Source organism: Nothobranchius furzeri, chromosome 19 (assembly GCF_043380555.1).
Source record: "Nothobranchius furzeri strain GRZ-AD chromosome 19, NfurGRZ-RIMD1, whole genome shotgun sequence".
Classification (NCBI taxonomy): domain Eukaryota; kingdom Metazoa; phylum Chordata; class Actinopteri; order Cyprinodontiformes; family Nothobranchiidae; genus Nothobranchius; species Nothobranchius furzeri.
The window spans coordinates 2246949-2261928 of NC_091759.1; the positions used below are offsets into that span (position 1 = coordinate 2246949).

The 14980-nt window shown below is 40.8% G+C and overlaps 1 protein-coding gene across 1 annotated transcript in view; it reads right to left on the reverse strand.

Annotated features, from left to right (window-relative positions):
• The window catches only part of LOC139061593 (CUB and sushi domain-containing protein 3-like), a 232865-nt gene that overhangs the window by 31029 nt on the left and 186856 nt on the right, over positions 1-14980 (reverse strand). The window contains exons 42-46 of the mRNA XM_070547722.1: positions 13893-14081; positions 13521-13698; positions 5550-5695; positions 3049-3234; positions 2760-2933 (exon numbers count right to left, since the gene is read on the reverse strand). Of these exons, the coding sequence (XP_070403823.1) occupies positions 2760-2933; positions 3049-3234; positions 5550-5695; positions 13521-13698; positions 13893-14081 (873 nt within the window). The remainder of the gene's footprint in view (positions 1-2759; positions 2934-3048; positions 3235-5549; positions 5696-13520; positions 13699-13892; positions 14082-14980) is intronic.

Genomic DNA, 14980 nt, shown 5'->3' on the forward strand with positions numbered 1-14980 from the left:
AATTAGAAAAGAGCTCTTAAGCTCCACTGCCTTACATTCATTGTTTCATTCTTCGGGGGAATCATGAGCCGATGGGAAATGGAGGAGTCTTAGGCTCCTTGTAGAGGTTTGTTTTTTATGGAAGAAGTTAACACACCCCATTTTACAACTGTTTCACCAGCTATCTTCATGTGTCAATGAATGAGGGGTTGGTCAGAGGTTTTAATGGCCTGTTCTGTTGAAAAGATGGAGGCGAGCTAAAAGTTTACTGGCCCACCTATGTTCCAGCACCTCTGGTCAGGAGATTTGGATCATAAATAAATACATTTCCAGACACAATTTGGTGAAATGAGGTTCCACTATGAGCTTAAATTACAGTCATCTCTCCTCATTAAAATAATGCAGCTGAGGTTAGGTTTGGGGCACCTGGATTGGATGGTTACTGATCACTAGCTTCTCAACGTTTTCTCAGCACGTCCGACTAGGAAGGGACCTTGTGGTAGACCCATAATCTGATCTTGGATAAGCCATTGAAACAGAATAGATGGATGGATCATATTGTACTTATGTGTTTTAAATGGACTGAATGTTAAGTGGTAGCATTTGAACAGGAATCGTAGTGGTTTGATTTGTATGGTGTCTACTTTTGTTGCCTACAATATGCCAACTGTTGCTTTCTATGCAAATAGACCCACATCAAATGAAAATGAAAGCAAGGTTTTTCAAATGGGTCCAAATGAAATGAATCAAATCAAGGCCAACTTAGTTCACGTTAACATCTTTTAGGCATCATGAGTTAACCAGTTGTCAATATTAGGTCTTCACTTCATTTATAGAGAACCTTCTAAATCACCAGATGCCCAAGGTGCTGTACACAACAATAAACAATAAAACAGGACATACAAATAACACCACTCTAAAAACAGGATCAAATTTAAAACCTTCAGTTTGATGGACTAACAAAGATCAGAACAATGGTGCCAGACCGTTATATACATTCCAGAATGCCATATTGAGCAGGTGAGTTTCCAGACGCGATTTAAAAATCAACAATTAGGAGACTGGTGTACTGCCAAAGGCAGTGCATTTCGGTCTTAGACAAAGTTATTTTAATGTATGACTAAAGCCATTGCTTTTAATTCATTATATTAAAATATGTTAAACATTTAAAGGCTATTTTTCTTTTGATTTTAAACTCATGTTTAGCCCAGCAATCTAGACCACCCGTAGTACTATAATTTCACTTAGCAGGTCAATTTAGCTATGCTCCATTGTAGCTTCAGTAGGTATACTATTGGCCTGATCAGTTTAGTGCCTTGCCAATCACAGTGGTCTACGTTTGTTGGGTGGGCCAAAGGCTATAGCTGCAACAAACATTACAAAGATGGCACCCGCTTCAAAATGGCTTGAACGGCTTTGGCATCAACTTTGGACCATTTAGACTTGAGATGTTCCTTGAGACATGAACAGATAGAGGTACTTAAGTCATTTATTTAAATACAGTGTTTTTGCTTGTACGTCTCAGACAGTGTACAGCGGACTGCCCTGTTGACTGACATCTGTAGCAATGAATACGTCACATTGTTGCACTGATTGGTCCTAGTGCGGCCCAATTTTGTGAGGAGATCGTTTGAATGACAACCATAGATTCCACCCCACGACTGGGTGGTTTTAATGGTTCGTGGCCACCATATGTGTACATATGTAGGATAGCTTGTCAGGCTAATAAAAGTTGGCTATTTGACCAAATGTCCAATTTTTAACCCTTAAAAAGTGCCAAGTCTCTTAACAATTGAATTAAACACTACAGTACCAGTCTATGGTTTTGGATACAACAAATGACCCGAAACAATTACCAAAAATGTTTGGCTAAATGCTGGATTCAGTAAACTTTCTCTCAGATGTAATAAACAAAATTAAAATTTAAAATTGGTTTGCTCATCAGCTCTCATCTCATCCCAAAGCCAGTGGAGCTATCCTGGGTTGAACTCTCATCTCTGTGGGGCTCTGGTACAGACCTGCCAGGTAGAAACCATGAATCATTTCTTCCAAAACTATTACCCTTCCTCACCCCCACATGCCCCCTGGGAAATTGCTGTAAATAACAACGTATTCATAGTCAAGTCGTCTGGAATGTATTCTCACCATGCTTGTTATATAAGCAGCAGCTGGGAGCCTTTCAGTCTGAAAAGGCGTAATCATGCCTCCAGCCAGCCAACGGAGAACCATATAACTTAGTGTTTGTTTACATGATGAAAGGTACTGAGGAATCCTGTCCTTGGAGACAAACCAGCTTAATAAGTGTTGAGAAATGCATATACATAGAGTTCAGCGGGGAGAGAATGTGCTGGTGTAAAGCATATTAGGAAACAATGACAGCGTCTGTTTGCATCTAGTTTTATCCATCAGTTCACCCCCTGAAGCCTTACATCATCTGAAATAACACCAAACACAAGTTCTTGATGTTCGATTACAAGAACAGAACCGAGTGCTGGGCCGAGGTTATACTCCAGAGCCCTTTCTTCAGATATTGATATATTCACTTTTCAGGCACCAACCTTTCCTCTGGATGTTCATCCATGCCCCATTATCCCTATGACTGAGTGCAAAAGCTTTAGCAAAGTGTGCCTGCAGGATGTAAAGGCATGAGTTGCTTTCCACTCTGGTGAGTCTACATATTTTAGACAACTCTCCTTTCATCTGCGGCTACTATCTATCAGTGCATCTGATAAGGGCAGACGTTGAAAGCCTGGATATTCAACAGAAGTTAAAACGCTCACCGGAGCAAAAGGGCATGGGGGCGCTCCACATCCCATTGAGCTGACACGTCCGGGACGATTCTCCTTTCAATTGTCTCCCGCCCAGACAGGAATATCGAACAGTTGAACCAAATGTAAACTTATCTCCGCTCAGCACACCATTGGGGGGAGAGCCAGGGTGGCCGCAATCTATGACTACAGTGAGATTTGAGAGAGATACAGCAATGAATGCAGAGAAGGGATTGAACAATGCTAAAAAACTAAAGGCAAATGTTCGGATAAAGGTTACAATTACAACAATGTTACATACCTATGCACTCAGGAAGGGGTTTGTCCCACTGTCCCGTCGGTTGGCAGGTGAGTACAGGTGATCCAAACAGGTAATACCCAGGGTTACAGTCGTAGAACACCACCGTGCCAAACGTGAAGTTTCCATGCTCTATTTTGCTTTGCCGAATGGAGTTGGCAGGGATACCAGGATCGGAGCAATTGACCACTATACACACAGAGATATACAAAGACACACACACAGACAAATGGAAAAGACACACAATAAGAGTACATGTGTTATTTGGCACCAACTAGAGAGGGTTGTTTCTCTTCCCCCTTTTTTCTAGTGTTTTCAACTTGGAATGCATTTCTGGGCAATAATAGAGGGAACAATAAAACGGATTTGGTGGAAAGGATTGGGATGAACAGAGGTGGTGTTTAAAAGGGTAAGTGTGATGATGTAGTTAAGCAAATCACTTTGTATTGAATCCAGGACCCCAGCAGTGTTATGCACTGTTATCATTCAATTCAATTCAATTCAATTAAAAATACTTTGTTAATACCAGTGGGAAATTGATTGCTGTAGTAGCTCAGAATAATAATAATAATCAAGTCGTCAAAGAGTTGTTGTATATTACAATGGCTGTTGGCAGGAAGGATCTCCAATAGCGGTCAGTGTTGCAGCAAACCTGAAGAAGCCTCTGACGGAAGTAGGGATGCACCGATGGATCGGCATTTGATCGTAATCGGCCGATAGCGCCCCTATCGGTTTTGATCGGAATTTTCAAAATAGATCAAAGCAAACCGATCAGGTAGGGTTGTCACGGTAACCAGTGTAGCGCTAAACCCCGGTAAAAATAAAAAGTTGACAATAATAACCGTCTTGTTTTTTAAAAAACTATATTATCTTGGTGGGTTTACCGTGGCTGCGGTGTAGGCGCGGTGACCCTTACCAGCTACCGTATCTCTGGGTGACGCCATATTGGATGCCATGTTTCCTTCTATGGAAGCCCATGAGGACAGAATGCATTTACTGATTTGTAACAAACATTGTTGTTTTACACATTTACCTCTTCACTCATTGCAAGTGATAAAAGGGAATCTAAAGATCTTGTTGCTTTGTTGGAGGTTGCACTCCCAGGGATTTTTTACCCTAATGGCCATCTGTTGGTAAGGTCTTACTTGAACACAAAAATAATGCTAGCTTGCAATGATTTAGGTTTCTACTGCCGCCTATAGCCAAGGAAAATACACACTGTCACTTTAAGAATGTTGTTGAGAGGCATGAAAAAAATGTTTTAGGCTAATTTGTTTTTTACACTTTCCATAGAAACTATGATATAGAAGTATAACGATTTCACCAGAATATGCATTTTTTAGACGTAGAATTTTTGACACTGAAAACTTATTCTTTGTATTAATTAGAATTTTTTTTTACTGAAAATACAATAGCAAAAATGTCATCTCCTAAAATTCATCTGCAGATTTTCATCTTTAAAAATTCAACAACAGAATTTCAACAGAATATTTTCACTAGCAGAAATCAGGTGACCTCCTGGTCCTCAGTAGTGTCACGTGATCAAAGGAGCGTAATTTGATTGGCTAAGAACCAATCGACTCGATTGCCTGCTGCTGAATCGGACTTAGGACTTGTGGTGTAGACAGCCTCCTCATCCAGCACGAGATACCCAACACAACAGTGGCATTTACAAACATCAGCTGTGTGAAGGCATTATGTAGTGAACATGTGAGTGTGTTAGCACTCATATTTGTGTTTCTTCCTAAGCAGCACATGTTTGTATTTATGTTTGTCTGTGAAGCACTTTGTGACTGGCGTCTGTGAAAAGTACTAAATAAATAAACTACTTCATCTTATAGAAAAGAAAATACATCCCTACTGTAAGACTACACTTCCACTGGTATAAAGTATATAAGAAGCACAAATGCAACATAAAGACTGTTTACTACATCTGATGTACCATTAAAAGTCACTTCTTAGCTTTCCACTTCCTTTGGTTTGCCATCTGGTTGAGGTTTAGCTTATAAAAATGACTAGCGTGGAGCTAGAAAACCATCAACAAACAGACCTGCTTGTAATATGTACACCTGTTAGAAATGTCCTAGAGCCAGAGACGAGCCCTGCTCCATGTGTAAAAAACACAGATGTGCAGGTAATAAAGACTCCTTCTTCAAATGCGTTACTGTTCCAAACGGACTTTGATCAAGTAGTAAAATGCTCCAGAGTTTGGATCAACTTTCCGGCCTGATTATTCAAAGGCAGTGGGTTTGTGAAGAACTTAATGAGAATGGAGTTAAACACAGTTCAGCTCAATGAAATACTAATCAATCTCATGATTGCAGCCACAACTAATGACGGCGTTATAGTTTCAGAGCTATACCTCAGGACAGGAAAAATAACTGCAGAGAGGAAGCTGTTAATGAGAGCGCCTTCTGTGAGGAAAATCAAATGTCACGTTCCACTTCCGCCGTACGGTAGAGTGATATTAGCTCTACCGACCAGTCATAAGGTCGCCGGCTTACCGTGGTAACTTAAGACAAAGAAGCCGGATCCAGAGAAGTCGGAGTGGAATTTAATGAGGATGATGTTGGAGGTCGAATAGACAGACTCCAGCGCTGTGTTCCCACTAAACTGGCCAATCTGAGGGGATGATTGATCCGGACCGTCCCTGTGGTGACACAAAGAGGAAAAACACATACTCAGAACCCGCACGGCAAACAAAAGAGACAGTTAAACATAAAAAAACTCATAACTGAATGGATTTAATCTGTTGTTCTAAAACAATGGGGTGGAAAGACGTAATTCGAATAAGTTACTGCAGATAGCTCTGACAGTTAGATGGCCGTGTGTGATCAGGAAATGGTTTCTCAAGGCTAGAATCCAAGATAAAAGAGACCTGACAATAAACTGTAATGCATAACCGGAGCCGCTCCATTGACTGCAAATGAAGATGGACACTTTGCGACGGAGTTGGTGCGACTGGATACGAGCCCGTCTTCCTCCACGAAACAATCAAATTGCCTGTGTGTGTCAAAGCTCTCCGATATGAGAACAAACTATGTTCCAGGAACAAGTTGTGATAACACAAATCTGTGGTTTTCTTTTTTTCCTTCAGAGATGTTCAGTTTCATAAGAATCGACTGAACTGTCATCAGGTCAAAAGAATAAAACACTTCTGGTGAAGACTGGGATTTGCAAGTTCTCCGCTCAATAAACTCACCATCTGTGATTAATATGAATTGTGAAGTTCAATAAAATTTTCATTTCTAACTTTCAGGTCACTTTGGGTGAAGCCGACTGCACTTGTCAGGTCGAATGAGGACTCTCCGATTCATCCGGGGATCAGTTTCTCTCTTACATTGTTTTCCGTTATTAGTACACCGTAGCAAAATATACGGTGAGAGGTTGCACAGTACATGGAAACATCTGATGTATCTGACAGCTCTCGCTAGGAAATCTTGTAGTACGTCTCGCCGTATGAGACCAATTAGCAGACTCAGTGACTGTCAGGTCGGCTGGCTCTGGACTGAGAATACCGCTGTGAAAATCACACCTTTACCACCGACACTGCGCTCTCCGCTGGAAGTCAACATTAGGGCTGTGTGAGCGAGGCTGTACGTTTTTGCACTGTGTTTCAAGCAATTGCCGACTTTTCTTCGTTTGCCCAGTTTTTTTTTTCCACCAGCAGACAGCGGGGTCAGAAACATGCTGGGCCACCAGTCCGTGGAATTCACACAATCATCTGTGGGTGGGCGGCGCATGGTTCAGCAGTCTTTTGCTGTTTGGTGTGGGAGAAGAGGAAAAGAAATAATAGACTTGAGCTGCACCTATACACTAAAGAGATCTGTAAACAAAATCGTGCCAGAGTTTGCGGAATTTCGAAGACAAGGGTGCTTCTGTTGGTGTCAGAGAAGAAACTAAAGTTTAAAATCAGAAAAACCGTCATCAGGATTGATCCTTATATGATTACTCTGCAAGTATAGGTCCCAAATGAATCATTTTTATTGATAAGATTTAGTTACAGCTGCTGCATTAAAGTAAGAATATACTGGATTTGACACCCGACTGGGTCCTTTCTATGTGGAGCTGACTTGTACTCTCTGTGGGTCTTCTCTGGGTACTCTGGTTTCACTTTACGTAGGTTTCTTGGTGAATCTAATTCAGTACAAGTTACATGTGTGTGTGTGCATTTGTGTGAGTGTCTCTGAAATGGCCTGGAAAGCTATCAAGGGTGTAGCCCACCTCTTACCCCAAAAAGATGGAGATAGCAACAGCAAAATATGATATTAAAAAAATATATATATATATATATTAACCCTGGGAATCGATTAAAATAAATTAACTAATTAATCGAAAATCTGAAAAAAATTAATAGTAATTCATTATAATTTTATTTCCAGAAAAAGCAAGCAATAAACATGCAAAAATATACAAGAGAGGCTCATTTTATTTATAAAGTGCATAACTTGTTGACGTGTGTAAAATCACTGAATACTGTGTTTAACAGAGAAAACCTAAACTCAAATCCAGTTTCTGTTCAAAAACATTGTTTGAAAAAGTCTATTGTGTAAACAATGAACAGGATATAAATCTAGCACAGTTAGCTTATGTTACTCAATGTAAATTTCATTTTTCACAGCATTGGTTGAACTAGGATTGCCAACTCCCGAAAAGATAAATAAGGGACACCTCGCTGGCATGGCCCACAAATTGTGGGTGGGACGGAGTTTTGAAGGTGATCTCAATTGTATGGAATATATGAATATTATAAGCTTATTAAAAATATTTATTTTATAACGTTAAAACATGTAGTGGGATAAATCTACCTACATTTTCCTTTCCGAGCTCTTTGTTTTGTTTTCTTATTCTTATCTCGTCCTATCTGTCTGATCCTGCATCTGCCACAGGGAGATGCAGGATCTAGTTCTCCAGAAAAAACGCTGCCTGGCCGCGGCCGTGGAGCACGGGGGATGAGCGCAGAAGCGATGCGCGTCAGGCATGAACAAAAGACAGAAAGTACCAACGCAGTTATGAACGATCGCGTGTTAAATATATTTTGGTGGCGCTGCTTTGAGGATGTTACTGTGGCCGTGAGCAAGACGCAGATGCCGGTGGAGCGCATGAGTGCTCTGCCTCTGTTCATCATCTCCACTCAAAAGAATCGTCGATGCTGAGAGTCCATAATGTGGGTAGAAACGATCTTTTTTCGGGCTCAGTAAATGATGGTTTAGCAGTATTGTTCAGGCAGAAATATGGAGAATTTTTGGAGAATGGTGGCTCTGGGTTGGAGAGATGGTCACATTAATTGTGTCATTTACTTTTAACGCGTTAAAATAACAAAATTAACATTAATAATTAACACGCCCCAATATATAAATATATGAATATATATGATGGTTTGGTCAACATCAAACGTTGGGAAACGCTTTGTAGAATTCATATTTTCAAGAGGGCCTAGTGTTAGAGTGTCCACACTGGGACTGGGATGTCAGGATTCAAATTCCAGTTGGGTCTACAAAGACTTTAAAATGGGACCCAATGCCTCTCTGCTTGACACTCAGCTTTAAGGGGTTGTACTGGGGGTTGGACCACCAAATAGTTCCCGAGTGCAGCTACAGCTGCAGCTCACCGCTCCCCACGCGGAGGGGTCAAACGCAGAGATGTAATTGCACCAGTGTGTGATGATGACTAACGGGACTTTAAAGCAACAGGATTTGGAGATTTACTCATTAATATTCATGATATGTGAAATTGCCTCTGATTGGCTTAAAGTAACACAGACATTGGTTTCAGTGATTCTCTAAGTAGAAACTTTACCAACTTCAGATTGTACAACCCTCTGCTGTCAAGAAACCACACTTAACAGTTTTTAGGGATGGGTAGGTTCACTGTGTAAATAAGAAAGCTGTTTACTCTACTGATAGCTAATATAAAGGCCAGCAATTGGCATTTTCAATTCACCAACCATCAATAAAAACCACAAGAAGAAGTATGTTGGCATCATGGCGGAACCTGAAAGTACGAGTATTGTCTTAGGAGAAGCAACAAGCTAAAACCAAGCCTACACTCGTTTGAGGGAGGAACAGAAGGCTATGAAATCATGAACTGATGGTGACCTGACTTTGTTGCCACTAGACTTGTAAGTATTATATGTTTTTTGCCCAAGAATGTGGATCTTTATACTTTATGGCTTATTTAATATCAGTTGGCATGTGTTAGTGTTAGCTCATTGTTAGCACTAGCTGGCTATGACAGGCCTAATTGTTCACAACAGTTGTAATTCAGATTTCAACCAGTAGGGGGGAGAAGTAGGAAACCGTTTAGAGTTGCTTTAAAGCAATGCAACTCTTACGCTGCCTCCATTCGCTCCTCTTGAGTAAACAAATCCAACGCTGATTTTTTTTCCTAAGCAAATAACACAAGTCTGAATGTATTCCATCATGTTGTGGAGTTGCTAACGCTAACAGTTACCTTCTAATTGCCGAGATGTGCTATGCTCTCTCATGAAAGTTAATCAACACAAACTTTTGCGGTCGCTAGCCAAGGTAGGCAAGTCCGTGAATGCAAATATTTCCCTATGACGTAGAAGGGACAGTTGTTTTCTTGATCCGAGCCTTTCCCCTTCTATTTTCTTTCAGCAGCTACATTTTGGGAGCTAGGGGTATATGCAGGTAAAATGACAGAATGACCATGCGTATTTCAAGAAGAACCACTTTTATGCATTTCCAAGTGAACCTCCCCATCAAATGCACACTTGGCAGTTTTGCTTGCTTTTAGCACCCCCCAATGTCCGTTATTATTTCTCTGTGGTGTAATGTGAGGAAATATGGGTTTTCTGTCACAATGGTGGTGCTGGACTCAGCTGGGTCAAAGCTGGGTCGCTGAGAACTTTCACCCACAGATTAAGACCTGAACGCCAGCGAGTCTGGGAGGAAACCATAACATCAGCCACCTGCAGTCTACCAGAAGATGTGTTTCCATGAGTTGTACCCAGACCAAGTCAAAACATAAAGTTTCAACTTCTTTTTCTTGATTTTAATGTTAAAGTAACCATTATCATTTTGCTCATTATAAATGTGTTTAATCAAATGAATGACTATTATGCTTTGGGGTAATTATAATGGCTTAATGAATCCATTCTTAAATAATGTTGAGAATGTTTGGTACTGACCTTCACACACACTCAAGCACACAAACATTCACACACACCCACACACATCTTCCCACAGTAAACTCCAGACACATTTGATGACGCACACGTTTGCTTTGAGAAGAGAAAGGTTTTTGTTAAGTTTCAGTCTTATGATTCCAGTTCGTGCTTGACAACGAAAGAGAACAGACCTGAAAACCAAAGGGGGGGCAGAGCCTGTTGGCTCGTTCTTCCCCCCTTTCACGCTGTTTCTGCCAAGCCAGGCAGAATAGCTGAATCGCAACTTCTAACGCAGACTCATTACAGAGTCTTTTGATTTCTGAGTGAATTAACTTAAGAAAGCGCGTCGACAAAACGCTCTACCATCCACGTGTACCGAGGGCAACTCTGGACCGGTTCGCGGCGCATCTTTGTCCTCTTTGCCAGCCAAGGTGCCCTGGATGAAACATCCTAAGGTGACGTCCCGGGTCCAACAGAGGGTCCGATTTTCGGTGAGGCAAAACACGACAGATAGCGTTTTGATGCATCTTTTCCAACTAAGCCTAAGTTTATTCAAACCATCACTTTTCACTCAGATACCTGTTTCTTCCTGAAGCAAAATCAGATGCACACACGCATTCATCTCACCTCATCTCACCACACTTTGCACCCACCCGCATCCATAATCACATCATATCACTCTCACAACTCACAACATTCTCAATCTTCATAAATTCACCAGAAGGTCAATTTGAGCAAGAACAGCATATCAACAGTTAAAGATTGTCCCACAAAGTTGCCAAGGTTGATTATTATTTTCTGTTTGTCAATTTCAAAATCATTAGTTTAATTTGAAGAATTAAAACTTTTAATCGTCAAACTGGTTTCCTCATTGAACTGAAACACAGACACTCAGATATTATCGGCAGTTTATCGATGAAAACAACCTTTGAGTCTTCTTAACAATAAAACTGAGTAAAGACAGTTTCTCCTTACAATATGGTTAAACCAACCAATTTTTCTTTACAGTGGTCAAACGGGAAATAAAAATTATCTCTTCGCTGTACGTTCGTCATTGCAACACTTTAATCTAACACCTGAAACATCTCCCCAGCCTTCCTGAGGGTCTACAGGAGTGATTCAATATTAAATAAATGAGTTGTGTTCATGATTTAAAACATGCATGATGTATGTCCGCTCAATCTTTTCACAAGTCCCAACAGAACGGCCTGCCAGTCTAAAGTTGTAAGTGCGGTATTCTGGCCACAGAGGACGGTGGATTCGGCACGACATTTCATGAATCTTTAAAGGGTCATTTTAGCACAAACTGGCTCAAGAAAATGATTAAAAAATATGAAAAAGTTGCAAAGTATGGCTTTAAGAAGGCTGGAGACATACTTGTTGATACTGGGGAGCTTTAGTTTCATCCTTGTGCAAATTTTCTAAAACACAATAAACCCCATGTGACTTTAGCTTACGGGATGTTAAATCAGTTGGATGGCACAGAAAATAAAGTGCATGTTTGCAAAGAATAATGTTGCAAAATAACTTTAGTGAGTTTCATTTTTCAATTACTGTTATTTAGACTGCTTGGACTTAACTAAAACTGAACCACAAAGATGATGACGGCAAAGCCCTGACACCAACTCTTCTCACGAAAAACAAGTTTGTTGACCAATATATTTCTGCCATAATTGTTAGACGAAAAATAATGACATAAAAACATTTAAGAATAGCATAATGTTATATGAGGCTGATTGTCTGGTCATTATGTTCCTGCTTAATTGGCTTATTAAAATGTGTGAATACTTAACTGGCAGTGTTCTCTGTCATTTTCTTGTTGTGGGTTAAAAGTTAAAAGTTTGGGAACCATTGCTTTGTAATGATTAAAATAATTAGCTGGTATCACTTATTGTAATAAATGTAATTTTTGAAGTTGCAGATTATTGGCGTGGGCATAAACAGAGAAAGCATTTTGTGCGGCAAAATAAACATATAAATGACTTATAACTTAGTTTATTAAGAGGAAGTTAAAGTGAGCACCAGATGAATTTATTTGATTTCATCTACCTGCTGGTTCTTACGGTCATCGGGGTTCTCAGACCGTTGGGACAGACGTTAAGGTCTAAAGTATAGACAGTTGGACTCATTAAACAGATTACATTCCTCTACATTTACAGCAAACCTCGCCTTAATCTGCTGCTGTAGTGATTCCTGTACTTATCTGTGTCTTAACACATCCGTCAAAGGACACGGCACCCAGCTGAGAAGAAAATGCACGGAGGGGGCAGCAACATTTCAACCAGAAGTATAAAAAGGCTTAAGAGTCTATTTAGGGCTCTGCTGCCACCTCGTACCTGCGAGTGCCTACGCAACACTGTATCTGAAAACCATTTAAACACCTGCATTGGCAAAATGTCTGCTGTTGCCAATAGATGTGCCTCTCAGGAAGAATAATGAAGAGAGAAGTAACGCAGGAGAAAGAAACGGGTGGAAACTGGATTTATTTTACATTCAGATGTGTGTGGCTTAGATTAACGTAAAAGCAAAAGACTGAGAGGTTAGGAAGGGGTAACCCAGAGCAATACGTATAATCATGGACATAATTTTTCCAAAGTCAAGTTTTGACCCCTGCACTTTTTACCATCCAAAAACAATATTACGCTATATTCAATTGACACTGGTTGAACTCTAGGACCAAGCGGAAAACAACCGTTTGTGATGAAGCCTGTTTCCCATTAGAACATACTGTAAAGATACCCCCCCCCCCGTGTCCCCCTCACTTCTAAAGTGAAAATTACGTCCATGTGTACAATTTACGATGATGCACTGGATATTATTTAGGAGATTAAAAGATACTTTTATGTAGTCACATAGATTTTTTTTAACAGAACTTGGGATTTTTGAGAAAAAGCTAAATTTGTTAGTCGTGTGGTAGAAATCAACCCTATAGAGCTTGATACCGAAAATAGAACAAACATTCTAAATGATAAATGACCCGCACTTGTATAGTGCCTTCCAGAGTTAGAGGACTCCAAAGCACTTTACACTACAGTGCGTCATTCATCCATTCACACGATGCCCTGCGGCGCACTGACAGAGGCATAAGTACTTCGTATGGGACTTGCCATATGTAGTACCTAGATCTTCCACCAGAGGGCAGAATAAATAACAGATGAGAGCTTTACGGGAACGTACTAATCCTGTTAAAGTGGTGTAACTCCTAAACACTTGGTATCACATATGATGAATTTGGGTCAAACAAGTCAGAATTTTTTTTAATTAATTTAGAAAATTTTACGATGGAGAAAAAAATGCTTCACAATGAGAGGAACTTCAACACCAATCTCTGAAGGACACCTACCAGACGGTAATGTAGTCATAAATGGGCTCGGTGCTCAGGACGGTGAAGTTGATGTAAATCCCGTGTCCCGGAGGAACTCTCACACTCCACACACAGTCCTGGAAGTTCGGGTATTCCTCGGGGTGTCCGGGTGAGTAAATGGTTCCATTCAATGATGTGATGTTCCCGCCGCAAAGAGCTGTGTGGTGGAATTTTAACAGATACATAAAAATTAGCATTGCTGTTTTAATAAATGTCTGGATATTAATCCTCAAGGTGAATTTGTTTTTAGCGGAGGTGAAAGAAATAATTTTCTACCTTTAGCACATTAAAACCCTCTGAATGAAAGACTCCAGCATAGAAAAAAATGAGTTGACCAATGCAGACGATTACCTTCACAGCGTGGAAGTGGGTAGTTCCAGTTCCTGCTGATTCCATGTAAACATGTCAGAGAAGCTTCTCCAATCAGAGAATATCCAGGGAGACACTCAAATGACACTGTCATCCCGACGCTGAAGTCTGTGCCAATCACAATGCCGTTTCGGAATGGCCGAGGGTCAGGACAACTCTGGAGCTGGTAGGCTAGAGAGATAAAAAAAAAAGTTATTATTCCAGCAGGAAAACAGCTTCAATTTCCCAGCCAGCCTATATAAGTGGGCCACATACGGAATAAATAGGTAACAGTTTGGATCCCAACATTGTACCGTTTATATAATGACAACTCCGCACCATCACCCGTTGGTTTCTGAAGAGCCCAAATTGAACCACAGTGGGGCCGGGGGGGTTGGCTCCTACCACTGCCATCTTGGTTGTGTCTTGTCACTCCCAGAAAATACTAAAATGGTGCTGAGCGCAGGGCTGTGAGGGTGGGGGAAGATCATTGACACCCTTCAAACTCTGAGCCGATGTAGCTAGCGCTAACTTAGCTAACCAAAGCTGATGGAGGCTAGCAGGCGCTTTTAACCAGAAAATGTGGTTGAGCAACTCTGCAACCCTCATTCTGCCTTCTAGGCTGTAAAACCTTTTAATGTGATGTCGAAGATGAGGCCTTTCCTTAGCAGGGAGCGCTAGGCAGTAGCTTGGAGTTGCTACAACAATGGCAAAATTTGGCCCAGCAATGGCTTTAGCAAGCCCAATTATTTATTTCTGCTGTAAAATTGAAACTTTTAACTCAGAAGTCAACGGGAACTTGCTCCTTTCTGGAACTAGTCCCTTCCACATTGGCTTCACTTTAGTCAGGCAGCGTTTGCCCTCTTGGGCCCAACAGGTTTTAGTTGCCCTATGGGGGTTTGCCTACATACATTCTAATGTGCCCTATTTAGGTTCTCAGAGGAATCCAGGTGGTTTGACCCGTAAATGGGCATGTTAACAGCCCGGTCAAAATCTACGAGGGCAAATCCCATTAAGGCTACCATTAAAACCATGAGCAAAACCTGTTGGGACCCACACTGTTTGCCCATATATAATTCTTATTGGGCCCG